Here is a 14,857-nt window from a genome sequence, read left to right as displayed (position 1 = left end):
CTCGCAATAAAATCCCCTTTCATTCTGTGGGACTGCTCATAATGATGACGTCAAAGTAGATGGGTGAGAGGATCAAATATCAAAATACATGTCCCGGCTCCACCCAGCAGCAATGCAATGTTAAACCACACACTTGATCAGCAAGATTTCAACACGATGATGTCATTCTGACAACTTCCTACAAGAAGAAATATGCACTTCCTCATTTTCTAATAGTGCGTACCCTTGCTCCGGTCTGCAAGGAGAACATGCATCCTCAAGATCCCCCAGGACATCAAACTGGAGTTCAAACCGGCGCCATCAGGCCGTCGGAACTAAACTTCCCTTGAGTGGTTGCGGGGATAATTTCACATTAGTTATGGTGGACAAAAGTGTTTTGGATTCTTTGACTGCAGTGAGGGTACTGCGGGTTTCTCTTGTGGATGAACTGGAGGGGCAGATCGACTCTCTGCTGGAGGCTCTAGTGAGCAGGGACGCGTTCACTCGAGATGATCGTGAGGAAGTGTTGTGTCTGCCTGGGCCCCGGGCGAGAGTGAGGAAGGTGCTGGATATCCTGGAGTGTAAAGGCGAGGAGGCAGCCAGCATTTTTCTCTCTGCCAGGAACCAGCACTTGAAAGACGTGAACACAGATCAGCCTCCTTCTAAAGGTATGCAAATCTAACCAACGGTGTCATGAGTACACTGAAGCTGCTTTCTGGATGGGCAACGATGCTTGAACCACATCATTGTTCACTTCTGCCCTTATCCACAGCCTCATCACTGCTTCTGCAGTCTCACACATCATTTATTCTGCATGTGAGCTATTATCTGTTTGTACAGTGTCCTTGGATGCTTCGAAAGCTGCTTTAAATCAAATATATTATTATTTTAGGCCTTACTATTTTTATTATTAGCATTAAAAGTGCATAGTTTGTTGCGCTTTAGAGTGAAAACAATGAAGCAAACTTGTTTTCTTTTGCAGATTACCACAAACTGAAACAAAAGCACAAGGATGTCCTCAGGCGTAGGAGTGAGAGCATGCTCTTCTACAACACCCGACACGGAGAGAAAATCATTTTTTCTGAACACTACGTCAACCTCCTGCTGGTCGACGGACACCAGGCCTTAGAGATTAAGAGACATGAGGTTCTTACCTTTGGACAAAAGCGACTCTCGATGCAGCAGAAGTCGGTTGTGCATAAGGAGATCACACCAGATGAACTGTTTTCAAGTGCAAACACGAAGTGTCGGGTGAAAAAGGTCCTGGTGACTGGCGTGGCGGGGATTGGAAAGACGATCCTGGTGCAAAAGATGCTATTTGACTTTGGAGGAAACAAGGGCCACCCGGCCTTCGACTTCATCATCCACATGACCTTCCGAGACTTGAACCTGATTGACAAACCCACAAACCTCAGAGAGTTGATTTTGCGTAGAAACAGACACCTTGCCAAAGAACTGGATAACATCTTGGCCAATGATGAAAGACTTCTGATTATCCTGGATGGCTTTGACGAGTTCCGGCATTACAGGAGCTGCGACGGCGACGTGTTTGTGAGCGAACCCGACGAAGAGGCAGAGGTGAAGGAGGTTTTTCAGAGCTTGATGCAGGGCGAGCTGCTGCCAGATGCCTCTGTCCTGCTCACCACTCGCCCTGCAGCTGTTGGCCACATCCCCGTGGGCTGCGTCGACCGCTTCGCGCTCATCGCTGGCTTCTCTCTGGCTGAAGTTCAGGATTTCTTCTCTCGTTATTTTCAGGACTGTGCAACTGCTGACCGCATGTTCAAGGTGGTACTAGAGAATGAGCTGATGTTGACGCTGTGCTACATACCTGCGTTTTGCTGCATTGTGTGCTGCATCCTCAAAGAAAGCGAGGACGTCTGTGAAGAAAGGCCCAAGACCATGACAGATATCTATGTGCAGTATCTGGTGGCTTTGCTTCGTTCTCACACCCAAACAAGAGCCGGAACACCAGACCAACGAGCAGGAACCCTCCAGCATCTGTCTGACGTCGTACTACAGCTGGGGAGACTCGCCTTCCACAAACTGATGGAGCATCAAACTCTTTTCTACAGCAGCGACCGTGATGTAGCCACCTTGGAGAAGTGCAGTCTCATCAGTACCTTTCTTGACACGACAGTAGCACAAGAGCCCGGCTGCACCGAGGAGGTTTTCTCCTTCGCTCATCTGACCATTCAAGAGTTCTTTGCCGCGCTCTACTGTGCCGTAACAGATCACCTTTTACCCGACGAGCTGCAGCGCACCCCGGGCCCCGGAGAAGTAACAAGCGGCGGACACTTGGACCTGTTCAATCGCTTCCTGTCGGGAATTCTCTCTGAGCGCAATGCCAACTTCCTGTCGAGGCAAGTGGGGTTGTGTTGCCACAAAGACAAAGTGGTCTCATATCGTAATAAAATCATCACAGAGCTGACAACACTGTGTGAGAATGGAGGCCATATCCTCAACCACATCCACTGCATGTTTGAGCAACAGGACCCTTCATTAGCACTTGCCGTGCAGCCAAACTCACTGCGGGTTAACGTCAGTGACGAAACGCTCTCTCAGATGGACTACAACGCCGTCAAGTACTTCCTTAACCTCACAAATGGAAAAATATCAGAGTTGGATCTGACGGGGACCGGAGTGAGCGCTGACGCTCTCAGAGACATTCAACCGCTGCTGCTCAGGTGTGAGAGACTTTGGTGAGTTCCAGGTACAAATAGTTCACATCTGAAGTCACGTAATCCTCAAACATTTCAGTTCCTGCTGAGTACAACGGCGTCCTTTTGTTGTCAGTGTGCACTCTCATGTGTCAAAATATTAAATTAAATGTTGTTTTTTTCCTCTGACGATTGCGATTTAAGGCTGGGAGAAAACAACCTCAGTGTGGACTCAGTTCAGGTCATTGCAGATGTGCTGCAGGAGTCAGAGACGCTCACCCACCTCGGGTAAGACACTCGGGGTGGTTTGGGTTTTGACAATCAGAAAATCTGGATTTGAAAAAAAACGAACTCTTACAAACTTGTGTGACAACCTCAAAAGATCAACACAGAGTTTGTGACACGCCTTTTGCTTCTCGTACAGTCTCGGGTGGTCGAACATCGGTGACGATGAAATACTAGTTCTTTCTAACGCAATAGCGGTGAAAAGAAGGCTTGAGGAATTGTGGTAAGAAACTTGCACAACTGGCATTTGACGTCATGTTTTTAGAGGAACTGAAAATTGTTTATCATTGGAATGAAAAGGATAATTCATATTAATGACCTTTTTGAAGTGGAGGGCATAATGGCCAAATTTTAATGAAAGTTTTAGTGATTTTAGTTGGTGATGCATAGCTATTGTGTTTTAGCTCTTTTATTCATTTGTAAATTGTGTAAGACTAATTGAAATAGCGTCACCTATGTGCTCTCACAGGATGGAAGGAAACAGAATTAGTTACCAAGGCCTGCTGTCTCTCAGTGACTTAATCCCACACCCACTGAACAGAGCTGTGTGAGTGAATCTTTAATTTAACTTTTAATTTAATCAATCTAACCATTTTTTTTCTGAGGTGTATGTTTTTGTTTTTAACTACAGAGCCATATGGAACGACTTGACCGACGTGGGGCCACAGTCCGTGCTCAACCAGGAAAGCATTGCTGTGAGTTTCACAGACGATGATAGTTGGGAAGCATGGGGCGAGTGGGTCTTCAAACGGTGTGAGGTGAACAGCAACGAGAAGCTGGTGATGTTTCTCCACAAAGTGTGCAACCTCTCGGCCCAGTGCTTGGAAACTCAGTGGGTGATGACCTTCTACACTAAGCTGTCGCAGCTTATCAAGAGCAGGATCAAGAGCTGCACCGAGGATGACATGTGCAAGAAACTCAGAAAGTTTGAGAACATTTTGGACCTGTGACGGAGACAGCACCAGCTCTGTACAATAAGCTCAACGTGAAGTGTGAATTTCAAACTGTTATGCGGAAGACAATACAGAAAAGTGAAGTACACTAAATTGAATTCATAGCATTGCACTACTATACATTCATGCTGTACGTTCTGTAGAATTTCTCCAAAAACCATGATTGGACCACTGTACACACTTTATTGTTATTCACACTGTGCACATAGACATACTGTATTATGGTCATAGCCTGAATCCCTCGACCTTGAATTAATGTACACATACTATTTATATATGGTTTAATACCTGCAACTGTATGTATTATCATATGTATTACTTAATTACAGTTAAATTTTTTTAACTTATTGGATACAGTCTGCTGTTGGTACCACTGAAAACTGCAAATCCAATCCGCTATTTATGACTTTTATAGAAACAGAACCTCCAATAAATATTTTTTAAAAGTTACTCCGTGTCTTATTCGTAGCGTTTTTCAAAGATATTATATTCTGTGAACAATAGAAGCAGAGGAGGAACTTCACGGAAAAAGGATGATGGCCAGTACGGGGATCGAACCCGCGACCTTGGCGTTATTAGCACCACGCTCTAACCAACTGAGCTAACCGGCCCATGCCGCTCGCTCAATAATTGTAGTACAAGTATTCTCGTAGAACGGTCAAGTCTTCTCTAAAGCGAGTTATTGTTCAAAATCATGATCATACCTGAATTAAAAAGAGGAAATACAATAAAAAGTCGAAGTCATAAACTTGCCGCGTGTTTTTTAACTCAACGTTTCTATAATTCACAGGAAGTTGGGTCGCTCGTGATGACGCATTTATTCTGCGACATTATCCGACACGACGTAATGACGTTCAGAAGTGAGCCCGCTATTTCTTAATATTTCTTATTATTTTATGAATGCAGCGCCGGGCTTGACGTGTTTTCCCCATTTACAGTCGGGTGAGTTTCGTCGTCCTTCAGATGTCCCATGAATGTTACAACCTCTCATTGTGCTCTTTCCGTGGCTTGTAAACATTTAGCAAGGCGAGCCTGCGTTAACACACAGATGCAGTTATCTATCGGCAGGCAGAGCTCATATTAATGAATTAGGTCAAGTTAGAATAGTATTAGTGGCATGTTTACAGTACAACTCTCTGCAAATGTTGCAGCATGTCTGAAAGACTCTCCATGAAGCCAATACCAACAAGAAAATGATTAGTGAGATATAGCCTATGTGATCAAGCATTAGCAAGACAAAGTATGAATCCTGGAGCTACTGGTTCTTTAGGACTGCTCAAACACATTCAAGATCTGTCCTTATTTGTGAAAGATGTTTTAAATAACTTTCCTCCAAGTACTGTCAGCAAATTTTTAGAAGTTATGCTGTTTGCAAAGAGTTATATTGATTTGGCTTGTGTTACCTTTTGCATTGTGTTGCATGATAAAAGCAAATATTAACTCTGTATTTGAGTAACATAGAGTATTGACCTAAAAAGTAAAGTTATTAAAGGCCTGTTTTGACTAAAGGAAATAATATGCAGACAAATAGAGTAAAATCAGAGCATATGTCGGATTTCTGTGCAACTTTATCACAGTGTGTTTTGTGTTGATCTATGTGGCAGTGCCATCTTCGCCATGATCACCTCAGAAAGGGGGGCCAGCGTTGATGCTCCTCAGTCCAGCAGTAAGGAGAAGGAGAAGGAGACGGAGAAGAAGAAGAGGTCTCGTGTCAAACAGTTGCTTGGTGACGTGAAGAAGCAAGTGGAGTTCTGGTTTGGGGACGTCAACCTCCACAAGGACCGCTTTCTTAAGAATCTCGTCGACGAGTCCAGCGATGGATGTGGGTGGCTGTTTGTGCTGAACGTATACGGCCACATTCGCACCTGTCATTGAATATTTTGATGTGGGTTTTGGTTTGATTTTTGGCTCAACTCATGCGCCTTTTGTTCTTTCTTGCAGATGTGGATATTTCTGTGTTGGCAAGTTTCAATCGAATGAAGAAGCTGACAACAGACACAAAGCTGATTGCCAGAGCGCTGAGAAATTCATCTGTAGTTGAGGTACTGCTGCTTTATATTAGTTCAACGTGTGATCATTTACAAACCTCCCCTCATGTTTTCATAGTTTACCAATCAAAACTTGGTTTCCAGTGACATAAACATGTCGCATATTTGTTTTTGTGTTCTAGATCAATTTGGAGGGGACAAAAGTAAGACGCCAACTTCCTGTTGGAGACGTACCAAACGATGTCGATACCCGCACAGTCTACGTGGTAATACATGTTGGTTTTCTTTTCACAGATTTGAATATGAAAAATGATCCCGTTTAAAGTGGCTTCTTTCTGATGATATTGGCTCACAAAATGTGAAATGTCCACCTTTTGCTTGTTCATCAGGAACTTTTGCCCAAGGATGTGACGCACAGCTGGATCGAGAGAGTTTTCACAAAGTGTGGGAACGTGGTTTACGTCAGCATTCCCAGATACAAGTCGTCTGGGGACTCGAAGGGATTCGCCTTTGTCGAGTTTGAGGAGGAGGAGCAAGCGCTCAAAGCCATAGAGGTGAGACGACAAGTTCTTGAAGGCTGCCTGGAATATTTTTACGACTCGCGTGAAGTCGGTGCTTAGTTTTTAGGGAAGGCAAATCGTAATTGGAAACGTTGATGGTTAACACAGATGCTGAACAATCCTCCCGAAGACGCTCCCAGGAAACCGGGGATTTTCCCCAAAACTAAAAGTGGGAAGGCGATTCCTCCGGCAGCGGACAATCCGCCAGCAGGTAGAACTCTTCTCAAACGCAAAGGACTTGAGGCGTCTTATCGTGGCATTGACATTTTGACATGTACACACTGCAGGTGAGGAGGAGGAGAAGAAAAAGCGCAAAAAGAAGAAAAAGAAAGACGGCGCCTCGCTGAAGACGTCCGCCGGCGATGTGAAAGAACAGGCGATGGAGGATGAACCCTCCGTGCCGAAGAGGAAGGTGTCGGCAGCGGAGAAGTTTGAGCCCGAGCTGGGCAGCGCTCAGAAGACGGCAGGCAAATTGTCCGAGAAGAAAAGACGGCGGTCGCAGACAGCAGAGCTCTCGGAAAGCGACGTTCCATCAAAGATGAGAAAAACCAGTGAAAGTAAATCTGCAGAGATGGAGAGGGAAACAACAAAGAGAGGTACATCATCCGAGCAGGGTTTGGGCCACTGATCCTTTAAGAGGAAGACTTTTACTCTTCCCTCACTTAAAGTTGGAGCGGACTTTGAAGAAATGTTTATATCCCAACAAGTACTTTTTGTTAACTGAGATTTCCTCTTTTTAGATTCACCCAGTCAAGGTGACTCACAGCGAGATCTGGAGACGGGGAAGGAAAACATAGATGACGCGACTGTCAAGGCAAAGAGGAAGAGAAAAAAGAAACACAAAGAGAAACTGAAAATCGGGGAGGAAGTCATCCCACTTCGAGTTTTATCAAAGTAAGATCCCTTTTTTTTTTTTTTTGAAGCACCAGCACAGATGATTTATTTAATAAAAGCCCCTTCAGAACTAAAATAACTTTAGGAACTTAACACGCACCCTACTGAAAGCCCTCTTCCCTTTTTTTTTTCTTCCCCTATGACAAGGAGAGATTGGCTGGCACTGAAGGACGAGTACTTGAGATTGCAGAAACGCAGCATGGCCTCGCTGAAGAGGTGCATTACCAGAATTGACCACAAGGAGCCCCGACTTCACCAGACTGGAATGGAAACCGACGCGAAGCCTCAAGACGCACACGGTGACTTTCTATAGAAATGTGTAGTATGCACATTCCACTCCGTTATTTATCAGCACTCATATTTATTCATGACAGTATGCGAGACTCTTTTTATTTTTCCCTGTACGTATTTAATTAGTTGTTAAAAATAAATCGCACATCTTAGTTTATTTATCGTAATTCAAAGTAAACCCAAAGAAAGTAGAAAAGAAATGCATAAACTGGCCAAAAAAAAATCCCATCACTCACTTCTGCCCGTAACAACAATCTAAACAAAACTCAAAATCATGTATAATTATTAGATTCAGTCAAAGGTGAGAAATCAGAAGTTAGGCTCCTGTGGAAGCTCATTGTCTCCATGACGACTTTAGTTCTTCCGTCATGGTTTAAAAGTTGTGGAACGGTGGCGGTATTTGACAGACCGTTCTCATCACGGTCTAAAGAAAGCCAAACATGATGGTGATTTTCTATTTTCTTTAACGGGGGCATTTTTAAGAACCACAAGGCCACGTTACATAGAAACACATACAATCTTAAAAATAAGGCAATAAGGAAGAAATCCAGACTGAACCTGTTTGAAGGAGTAACATTGTTTAGTTTATTTGTGTGTTTGTCCAGCAGAGAACAACAGAAGTGAGAAGGAGCTGAAGCAGGGCCCCCAGTTTACCAGCGGAGTCATCATGAAGATCACCGACAGCAAGCCGTTACCGGGACGGAAGATTATCAAAGTACAGCACACCTCCCTTTCTCCCTCACAAGACTTGTTATCGTCTCCGCATCGTCCCAAAGTTCTGAAAGCGCTTTATCAACGTTAGAACTATCGTCCGTATTCTTTCTTTCTTCTTTTCTTTGTAGGAAGCCTTGAGCAGAATCTCTCCAGTGGCCTACATCGACATCTTGGAAGGAGATGCTGAAGGTCACATCCGTTTCCACTCGCCAGAGGAAGCGAAAGCCGTCGGCAAAGTGAAAGCAGAACTGCAGAAACAACACAGCTGGAAACTTGAAATTCTCTCAGGTGAGATTTCCTTTTGTGTGTGTGTACGTGCGTTCCAGTAAGCCCACATGTATCGCCCTGCATATGAGAGGGGGAGGATATGGATGTCAGCGTGTCGGCTCTCTCCGTTCTTCATAATTGATGATGGTAAAAGCAAAATAATTTAAAGGGCCAGCAGGCCTCGTCGAGTTGCAGGATTCTTCACATCGTTACACCACCTTATTCAATGTACTTCAACACTAATTCCATGACAGATGCTCCTCTCGGCATCTGGTCCTATTGCCATTAAAAAATTATTTTCGCTTTTTACAGCAGTGGTTTGATAGCACCGAAAAAAAGTGTCATTTAAAGAGCTTAAGCTCAAAACTGCTGTTAAAAACCGCGTCCGTTTCATTCAGGCCTCCTTGTACTGATGTAACCCCAACAGTCAAGCACAATTACTGTAGAAAACAGAAATAATAATAATTCTGCCACACTTTGGTCTAAATCCTCTTCAAGGTGACCATGAACAAAGGTACTGGCAGAAGATCTTGGTGGACCGGCAGGTGAAACTCAATCGTCCAAGAGAAAAGAAACGGGGAACGGAAAAGGTGAGCAAACACCGAGACCAATACTCTTTGTGTCAGGTTTACCTGTGACATCCTATCGTAGCGAGCATGAACACTTTAATATTTAGAGTACAACTTAGCTTTTTGTTTGGGAGATTTAGTGTGCATATTTAATAGGCAGCTTACCCTGCGTGTACAGATAGGAACTAATAGCGCGACTAATTCGTGCAGATTATCTGTTCATCTTGTGGCCGTTTCATCACCGCTGTGTTAAAAGCACAATCCAGTTTGTCCTTCCTTGTTTTTGTTTTGAAACCTTTCTCCCTCTTCAGCTCACGTCCAAAGCCGAAAAGATCCTCATCGCCCGAGCCAAGGAGGCTTACAAACACATCCGTTTCCAGGAGGACTGAAAGTCTCTCAGATTAGCCGTCACACTTTTTAACGTCGGAAGAGAAACTAACATGGAATTTTATTTTTTTAAATGTCTCTTAGTTAATTAGTTAGGTTTTTGTCTATGTTTTTTTGCACTGGAGCCCCCAAGATATTGTGGAATACTGCTATGCATGTAGACATTTGACTTTTTCTTTTTTTTTTAGTTAACTTCTTTTTTTTTTTTAAAGGAAAATAAAAATCTGTACAGATGTAAATATGATTGGTGTGAACATTCTCCTGGTGAAGACATGTACAAGCAAATTCCTTTCTGTTTCTTGTTTTTATTTTTTTCTCAAGTATATTTATTGAGTTGTGGCTTTTATGAACAAATGACCTCAAACAGCTGAGCAGAAAATACATTACATATGTGACATACAGAGTCCACGTTTTCATGAATGAAGACGACGTGTCAAGTATTCAAGGGGAAAACAAGATCATCCGCTGCAGGTTTGTTCTGAAAGGATGTTTAGCAGTTTATATGCAAGATTACAGTCTGTGAGAGCGAGTACCAACAATTGGGGCTCAACTCTGATGCCCAAGGAGCAGAGAAATGGTCCAAACAAAAATATACCACTTTTTATTTTTCATATGTACAACTACGGAAGAGTTTTAGGGCCACTGAAGGAAAAAAAAAAAAAAAAAACCTTCGTGGCGCCAGAAAAAGTCGAGAATCGAAGTCGAGATTTTTTCTTTTCACGGAGAGACGTCTGTCCATCCCTCATCATTTGCCCGTAGATGTGAATTCACATTAAATCACTTAATTCTGACTATATCGGGTTGCTTACTGCTTATGGACGTGTGATTTTACACAGGATTTCCTTGATTAATAAGAACACATTTAAACAAGCAGCCCGGGATCCGTGCCTTTGTCCTTCGTACTAGTCGGTGTTGAAAAGGCTGGATGTGGTTCAGGCGCAAGCCTTGAGGGTGTGTTTGGGAGACGTTCGTACATCTCCAGTGTGCGCCCTCCAAGTTGAGGCGGGGGAAATGCCACTTGGTCTTTGGAGGAAACTTACTGGTCAACTACTGGATTTACCGAGAAGGGCACGGTGAGGTATATCCCACTAAGAAAGAAATGATAAAGTGCTGGGAGAGAGAGAGAAAGCTAAAAAGCTTGTGTGTTTACAGTGGAAATGTATGCCATCTCGATGGAATGGGAGTGGGTGAGAAAGATAAGCAAGGATAAGCAAGGCTCTGGTGTGCAGTGATTTGGTGGCAGTATCAGGGATATCACACAGCAGACAAGACCTATTGTATAAAGTAATGCTGGAGCATTCAGAGGTCAAAAAGCAGGTGATTGAAATTGGGTTTATGTGGGTTCCAGCGCATGTGGGTATTATCGGGAATGATGAAGGGTTAGATCAAAAATATTTTTATAAACGCGCAAAAACTGAGGACTCAATTTATTCACTTTATTTTGACTTAATAAAACAAGATTGGAAAGAGGTATATAACAAGAATGATGTAGAGAGTGCTTATGATACTTTCACGGAAATCTTTAGTGTAGTATACAATAAAAACTGTCCAATTCGGCAATTTAGTAAAAACAGCAAAACAATAAAATGTCCGTGGTTAACCAAGGGTTTACAAAATGCATGTAAGAAGAAAAATATATAGACAGTTTATTAGACTAAAAACAGATGACTCTGAAAGCAGATATAAAACATATAAAAATAAACTGACCGATATATTAAGAAATACTAAGAAACTATATTATACCAATCTATTATATAAAAACAAGAACAACATGAAAGGGGTATGGGGAATACTAAATACTATAATCAAAGGTAATGCAAACAATAATTCATATCCAAACTATTTCACTGATGGGAACAATGACAATCATAATATGAATGATATTGTGGAAAGTTTTAATAGATTTTTTGTAAATGTTGGAACGGATCTGGCAGCAGAGATTCCGGAGTGTAGTAGCAACGAAATGGAGTCATTGATTGACATTAATTCAAAAACGATGTTTTTGACTGGAGTAACTGAAGCAGAAATAATAGATGTTGTTAACGGGTGTAAGAATAAATTGTCTACAGATTGTTTTGATATAGATATGACACTAGTTAAACAACTTATATATGGTATCGTGAAACCATTAACTTACATATGCAACTTATCGTTTCAAACAGGAACATTTCCAAATAAAATGAAAATTGCAAAAGTTATACCAATACATAAAAATGGGAACAAACACATCTTCACTAACTACAGACCTGTCTCTCTGCTCCCCCAGTTTTCTAAAATCTTAGAGAAACTTTATAACAGTAGAATGGACAATTTCATAGATAAGATGAACTAATTAATGAAGGTCAGTATGGGTTTCGAGCAGCAAGGTCAACTTCAATGGCCATCATCGATGCAATCGAAGAGATTACCAATAGCTTAGAGGGAAAGAAACATGCAGCTGGAGTATTTATTGACTTGAAAAAAGCATTTGATACACTTAATCATTCTATATTATTAAAAAAATTAGACAGATATGGCATAAGGGGAGTGGCTTTGAGTTGGATTCAAAGCTATTTAACTGGGAGACAACAGTATGTGAAGATGGGGGAATTTACATCAGGATATTTGGACATTGGTTGTGGGGTCCCACAGGGATCTGTCTTAGGCCCAAAGTTGTTCAATTTATACATTAATGACATTTTTAATGTGTCAACATTATTAAAATTAGTTATTTTCGCAGACGACACAAACATTTTCTATTCTAATGACAATTATAGTAATTTAGTAACTAATCTAAACTGTGAACTAAGGAAATTAAAAACATGGATGGACATTAACAAATTGTCCCTCAACTTAAACAAAACAAAAGTAATGTTTTTCGGTAATTATAATGGAAAAGCAGACCCAGTAATTATAGACGGTGTAGTTTTAGATACAGTATCAGAAATTAAATTCTTAGGAGTCACCATTGACAGTAAATTAAGCTGGAAACCACACATAAGTCACATACAAGGTAAAGTCTCCAAAAGCATCTCAATCATTAATAAAGCCAAGTTTTTCTTAAATTACAATGCATTGTTTCTATTATATGGTTCGTTAGTTTTGCCATATCTAAATTATTGTATAGAAGTTTGGGGCAATAACTATAAAAGTTCATTACACCCCCTTGTTATACTCCAAAAACGGGCTGTAAGAATTATACACAAAGTAGGATATTGTGATCACACTAATATATTATTTTTGCAGTCTAAAATGTTAAAATTGATGATTTAGTTGAATTCTCTACTGCCCAACGTCTGTTTAAAGCTAATAAAAATGTGCTACCTGCAAGAATACAAATGCTTTCTGCACGCACAGAAGGGGGATATAACCTGAGGGGGTGTGATAACTTTAAGGTTCAAGCAGTGTCTTCCACTAGGGAAAGTATGTGTGTGTCTGTATGTGGAGTTAAACTCTGGAACAAAATGGGAGTAGAGCACAAACAATGTCCAAATATTAATCAGTTCAAATCAAGATATAAAAAAATAGTATGGTCAAAATACCAGAAGGAGGAAATGGGTACTTGATTACGAATGGGTGTTACAAAGTGATGTATACTTTAATACTTTAATGGTCAGATCTAGCTAATGATGAAGTCTATTGTTGTTGTTACTATTATACTATTGCAGTTGTTATTATTGTTATTGGTATCATTATTTTTATCATTATGGTTGTTATTATTGTAAGAGGATATAACATGTAATTCAGTTAACAAGAAATAACTAAGTGATTATATTGTATTAGTAATATCTTACATTATCTAATAGACTATATGTCTTGGCTGTTTTTGTTGTTGTTTTATTTTCTGTTTTATTTTAACAGTGTTATTGTAGCAGCCACATTATCATTATTATTTAAGTTTATGAACAGGGGTGGGAGTTAATAAGCTTGTCTTCTTCCCACTCCTTTCTCAGAGGCACTGTCCAGCCTCCATACCTGGAATTATGCTCGCCTTTTTCCTGATTCTGAGGCGGACTGGAAACATTATTCCGTACCGGACTCCCTGTCGGTCGCGGAGGAGCTTTCTCACCTCCGTGAACGCGGCCCGAGCCATGGCCACCCCCGGAGTGTCGTCAGGGAAGATGGTAAGCAGTTCTCCTTAAAAACGCAATGGCCCGCGCGTGCGAGCGTGACGCAGGGCCTCGGCGCAGTCTTGGTACTAGTGAAGTTTAGCAACAATGGCACGCGGTTTTCCATCCGATCTCCGCGGGCCTGGGGTCCGGTGTGAGCGGTCGACGAGCGGCTCTTTGTCCAGCTGCTGCACCTCCGTTAGCAGCTTCGACGCCGTCGCTGTGGCGGTGGAGTCAGGTGTTTCCGGGATGCCGATGATTCTTATATTGCGCCTCCCCAATCCCCCTTCCATATCCTCACACTTATCTCGAAGTTTCGCCATCTCTATCTTCATATCACTTACTGTATTCTGAAGAGTGGCTACTTCGTCCGACCATGTTGAAAGTCCCCCCTCAACCTCTCTGATGTTCACCGTCATTTGGTCGATGTCGGATTTCAGCGCAGCGTTGTTGTTAATTATCTCCGTTTTCACTGCTTTCAGCGAGGGCATTTTTCAGTTCGGACTTTATCACCGCTGAAATATCCGCTTTAAGTGAAAGAAGGATTTCTGACTTTAAGCTCGCTATTTCCATCTCTCCGGTATCCGCTGGGGGTGGGGTCTTCTCACCTGGACTCTTGGAAACACTCTGGTCCGAGGAGTTGCTTGGCCTTGTGCTGGCTGGGCCAGAATACTTGTATTTCCGCAAATTAGTCGCCATTTGTCCATCTTCAGTGAGGAAGCCTTCTTTGGAGTTATATTAACCAAGTTGTAGTTGCTGTATACACTGAAATACTCATTAAATATTGCTTTTAGTAGAGTTTACACAGCTAAACACGGCTTACTCCATCGTGGTCAAGCCACGCCCCGGCTAGGTACTTTTTTATGTCATAAAAATAGGTGGGTCAGCATTAAATACATTTCTCACAAAACTACAAAAAATGGAAGCATTTACATTAAAAGTGTATCCTTACAGATATATATATTTAAAAGTGTGTGTGTGTGGGGGGGGGGGGGGGGGGGGGGGGGGGGATGTGGGTCCTGTGGCCTTGTTGGTGATGTCATGTATCATCAAGGAGATAAATATAGCTCATTGATGACATCACCCTTTGATCATTAAAAGGGATGTTAAGCCCTTTCGTGTCACTGTGTGCCTAGTCTGAAAGCTACTCACAAAGTCTCAGTTTCAAAAAATGTTTAGACAAATGAGGAACCCGCTACAGAGTGCAGGAACAGTTAGCATCATG

General features: G+C 42.0%; 2 protein-coding genes across 4 annotated transcripts; both read left to right on the top strand.

Moving 5' to 3' along the window:
* The first annotated feature begins 175 nt into the window (after positions 1-175).
* Positions 176-4,324, top strand: LOC308124025 (NACHT, LRR and PYD domains-containing protein 3-like). The gene is made up of 6 exons (XM_080486799.1): positions 176-647; positions 962-2,678; positions 2,841-2,924; positions 3,061-3,144; positions 3,391-3,468; positions 3,553-4,324. Exons 1-6 carry the CDS (start codon positions 359-361, stop codon positions 3,869-3,871), a joined length of 2,571 nt encoding a protein of 856 aa, XP_080342925.1. The 5' UTR covers positions 176-358; the 3' UTR covers positions 3,872-4,324.
* A 363-nt stretch (positions 4,325-4,687) lies between these two features.
* On the top strand, positions 4,688-10,335 carry larp7 (La ribonucleoprotein 7, transcriptional regulator). 3 transcript variants are annotated; one of them, XM_080486806.1, is made up of 13 exons: positions 4,688-4,816; positions 5,479-5,696; positions 5,816-5,916; positions 6,045-6,128; positions 6,252-6,416; positions 6,531-6,633; positions 6,710-7,018; positions 7,163-7,316; positions 7,464-7,615; positions 8,216-8,322; positions 8,450-8,609; positions 9,087-9,178; positions 9,469-10,335. In XM_080486806.1, the coding sequence occupies exons 2-13, from the start codon at positions 5,492-5,494 to the stop codon at positions 9,544-9,546; spliced, it is 1,710 nt and encodes a 569-aa protein (XP_080342932.1). In that variant the 5' UTR covers positions 4,688-4,816; positions 5,479-5,491; the 3' UTR covers positions 9,547-10,335. The 3 variants fall into 3 exon arrangements, with proteins under 3 accessions (XP_080342932.1, XP_080342931.1, XP_080342930.1); XM_080486805.1 differs by having other exon boundaries at positions 8,213-8,322; XM_080486804.1 differs by having other exon boundaries at positions 8,192-8,322.
* Positions 10,336-14,857: the final 4,522 nt, after the last annotated feature.

The sequence above is a fragment of the Lipophrys pholis genome (assembly GCF_963383615.2).
Source record: "Lipophrys pholis genome assembly, chromosome: 18".
Classification (NCBI taxonomy): domain Eukaryota; kingdom Metazoa; phylum Chordata; class Actinopteri; order Blenniiformes; family Blenniidae; genus Lipophrys; species Lipophrys pholis.
This window is presented reverse-complemented; position numbering and strand designations above follow the sequence as displayed.